The sequence below is a fragment of the Ailuropoda melanoleuca genome, chromosome 15 (genome assembly GCF_002007445.2).
Source record: "Ailuropoda melanoleuca isolate Jingjing chromosome 15, ASM200744v2, whole genome shotgun sequence".
In the NCBI taxonomy this organism is placed as follows: Eukaryota; Metazoa; Chordata; class Mammalia; order Carnivora; family Ursidae; genus Ailuropoda; species Ailuropoda melanoleuca.
This window is the reverse complement of record NC_048232.1, coordinates 82,299,394-82,303,117: the sequence shown is the minus strand read 5'-3', so window position 1 is coordinate 82,303,117 and position 3,724 is coordinate 82,299,394. Positions and strand designations below refer to the sequence as shown.

Sequence of the window (3,724 nt, the reverse complement as noted above, 5' to 3'; positions counted from 1 at the left end):
GTAAAATGGTCATGAGGGGAGTCTTGAAAAAGCATTTTGCAGGGGCACCTGCTGGACTCTTGATCTTGGGGTTGAGTCCCACATTGTATGCGTTCACTTAAAATCTTTTAAGTACTTTGAATAGAACTTCATTTTCCTAACACCAATGTGTGCAGCTGAGTGAATGCTGTTTTTCTAACCAGGAAATCCCCACATACTTAGCTGTTAACCGTTCACCTGCTTAGAGGTGGGGGGGATCTTGTCCATGGTAATTTATTAATACCTAGATGGGTGATTCCGAGTTAAGATGTGGAGGGAGGCCCCTGGCCTTGCGATGAACTCTACAATCTCAGGGCAGGACCTCCACTCCCTCTGGTGCCTGAATATTCTCATCCCCGTCACAGCTGGTTGCATTTTTACAGCGGAGGGCTCTCCCACTCTCCACGCTAGGCATTAGGAAGCAAGTCAGGAACACATGGGCCTCCTCACCCCTCGCAGGCCTCACAGGCCATGTGCTTTCAAGTTCAAAAGGCAAAATGGATCAGGCCCCTTCGTGCACCTATTTCCCACTGGGGAAATGGCGCACGGTGTCACCACAGGGACTATGAGAATGCACATAGGGTGCTTTTAACACTGCCTGGGGCCACTCTCTTGGGGAGTCCACACTGCCGTTCAGATGAACTAAACGGGCTCTCCCTGGAGAGCTAGCCCCACAGGCCAGGGAGAGGTGACCTGCCCAGACTCAAGACAAAAAGACTGCTTTATCTGACTTTAGAGTCCCAGGTTGCAGTAAGACAGAGGCTTCCTGCTGCTGTCCTGACATCACCTATGGACAGATCTCCCAGCCTTTGAGCCCAGCTCTGGCCAGGAACTTCTGCAAGCTACATCTTCAATCCCAACTCTTAACAGTTCATTCCAGCAGAAACGGAAGACCTACTTTTCTCTACAGTTCTGGGAAGGACTAACTGTAAAAATCAGAAGTGAAATTTAATCACATTATGCACTCAGGTGGCACCGCCATCTGGAACTTAGAAAACCAGTCTCAGCTGTTGCTCCCGGTCACCCAGATCCCTCAGGGTGAAGCTCCCCACCCCCACAGCACGCCGCCTGCAGGAGCCCAAAGTCCAACTCCCTCCAGCCCCCAAGTCCAACAGAAACACCAGTGGTCCTCACCTATGGCCCAACAGAGTTGAACCATCCTCCTCGCCTTGGTCACAACCACCTGGCTACAGTGGACTGAAACAAGAAAGCAGTTCAGCAGTACTTTCACTACAAAATAATTTATTACACACACAGCTTCAGCCAAGCCTATGTACAAGCACGCACATTCCTGACTACCCCGACTAGGGGACCCTTTTCTTCTCCCTTGCCTTTCGAACCTCTTCTATCAAATCTTTCAGATACTGGATCTCCTTAGCCAAAGAATCTGCCCTCTCTTTCAGAGCCTCGTTCTTCTTTTCCAGCTCTTTACACTCGCCAGTGAGGGCCTCCTGCTCTGCCCTCTTCTTCTGGCGGTACCTAGTGGCTGCAGTCTTGTTCTGCTCCATCTTTTTCAGCTTCTTGTCTAGTTTCTCGACCTTTACTTTTGCTGCCGACTTCTCTCCAGGAGGGTCATAGGGTTTGGGGCGGGCAGAACCACAGTGGGAACCTGGAGACAGCAGGCTCCTATTTGGAGAGCCCCTGGAGGTAGAGGGGCTATGCTGGGGGGACCCCAGATAGGACTCAGGACTCATACAGATGCCACTGTCATTATCTGAGGGGGCATCCTCCTCCTTTATGCACTGAGGGATCACGGTAATGTAGGCAGTAGAGTCTGACTTTCTATCTCCTTCAGAAATATCCACTTCACTGCCTAGCTCTAAACTAAAGGAATGATCTGGAGTGGAGGACAGGGCCCCTGGGGAAAGTGGAAGTGGTTGCAGGAAGGTAAAGGGGGCAATCTGGTCTGTTTTTGGTAAACTTTCTGGGAGATGGCCAATTGGGTTCACGGTCTGGGGGGGCTCCTTATTCGTCTCCTGGACTAGGGGGTCAAAGAGATCACACGTGTCATCCAACGTGGCCAAAAGCTCATCTGGCATGGTTTCCAGGTCATCTATACTAAACAGAGAATCAAAATCAAACTCCTTCAGATCCATTTTCTCCACCATCCAATCTGTCCCGGAGAAGGCATCCTCTGCAAAAGATTTAAGACAGAACCAGTTAAGTCAGACGCACACTGCAGCACAAGCCCCTGGACCAAATCCCAGGAAGGAAGGCCTCTCACTCACCCTTGCCGTTGTCTGAGGCACTGACCAACCCATCCACAGCCAGCCATTCGGAGGAGCCCGCCTTAGCCTTGTCGCTGGAGAACCCATGAGGTTTGAAGTGCTTGGCCACCTCCAGGTAGTCGTCTAAGAGACCCAGGCTCTCCTCAGCCCCCAAACCCGACTGGTCGAAGGGGGACATCAAGTCCCCCACCAACACCTCGCTGCTCAGGAAACTCATCTCGGCCATGTCGCGGGACTTTACTGGAATCGAGGAATGTGGTTAATTCGAAGGTGTCTTTGTCGGTTACAGCAACGCTGCTGCTGGATGCCGTGAGAAGCCTGACAAGGAATGAGAAACCAAGTGCCCTTAGACATCAGCCGGTCCAGGAAGTTCATCTCCCCGTCCCGGGGCGAGGATGGCGAAACTGGAACTCCCCTTAGAAGGAGAGGATCCGGCACACGTGGCCCCAGAGCCATGGCGTCCACCTTCCCCACGGCCCCGTCAGGCCGCACAAGATGAACGCCCTCGGGACAGGGCCGCTCCCCACCCCTCCCCCCGCCGCCAGAGGAAGGCGCGCCCTGCTCATGTCCAAATACGGCCAGGGCCGCCCGGCCCCGCCCACGCCCGCCCGTGACTCACGCCGCGCCGCCGCCGCCACCGTCCTGCCCCGCCGCCATCTTGGCTCCTGCCACGTTTCGCAGGGCGCCGGGGAGGGGACGCCGCCAGATTCAGGGGCCGCCAAGGGGGTTCACCCTCCCCGGCGCCGGGCCGCGGTTTCCCTACCCAGTAGCGTCGGCGTCTCGAGGACACCCAAACAGGGGTCACGCGTCCCGGGCGCTCGTAAAACTGCTTCCCCCTCCGCGACGCCGCCCGGCCACAGGCCGCACCCAAGCGAGCTGACTGCCCTCGCCGACCCAGGGGAGCACAGCCGGGGCGGCCCGGTCCCAGTACTTACGCCATGGCTTAAGCCGCTGGAGGGTGCCGCTGCAGAGCCTGGTGCTACTGCCGCCGCTGCAAAGGCCAATGCTGCCGCAGGCACTGCTGCCTCTAATACGCCATGGCGGCCGCGGACCCTGGGGGGACTGGAGGAGGGAAGGCACCCACTTGCTGGAAAGAACTACATTTACGAGCGGGAGGAAGAGAAATGGCCGCAGCGCGGCGTCCGAGGGTCCTTTATAGACTTTGCCTCTAAGAGGACGCATCACACTGCACATCCTTCCGCCACGGTCACGTGACCCGCGCCTACCACCCACAGGTCTTCTTCTATCAGATTCCCCTACTGTGTCCAACCCGCGACTTTTATGTCCAGGTTGTAGCTGTGAAGAGAATAGGAGTTCTTTTCAAGGTTTCAAGAAAGGAGAAAGGCGCACTACTTTGCAAGGCTATTAAGATCAAAGAGTCAGTCTTCCCTCTGCCGCCGGAGAGCGCGGAGGGATTCTTCAGACACACCTCGTTTCCGGTGTTAGCGGGGGGGGGGGGGGGGGGGGGGAAGGCTTTC

The 3,724-nt window shown here is 55.8% G+C and overlaps 1 protein-coding gene across 1 annotated transcript; it reads right to left on the bottom strand.

The window, feature by feature from the left end:
* Positions 1–1,240: 1,240 nt before the first annotated feature.
* On the bottom strand, positions 1,241–3,385 carry ATF4 (activating transcription factor 4). The gene is made up of 3 exons (XM_002914558.4): positions 3,182–3,385; positions 2,247–2,564; positions 1,241–2,152 (listed from the first exon to the last, which is right to left on the bottom strand). Exons 2-3 carry the CDS (start codon positions 2,470–2,472, stop codon positions 1,323–1,325), a joined length of 1,056 nt encoding a protein of 351 aa, XP_002914604.1. The 5' UTR covers positions 2,473–2,564; positions 3,182–3,385; the 3' UTR covers positions 1,241–1,322.
* Between the last annotated feature and the right edge of the window lie 339 nt (positions 3,386–3,724).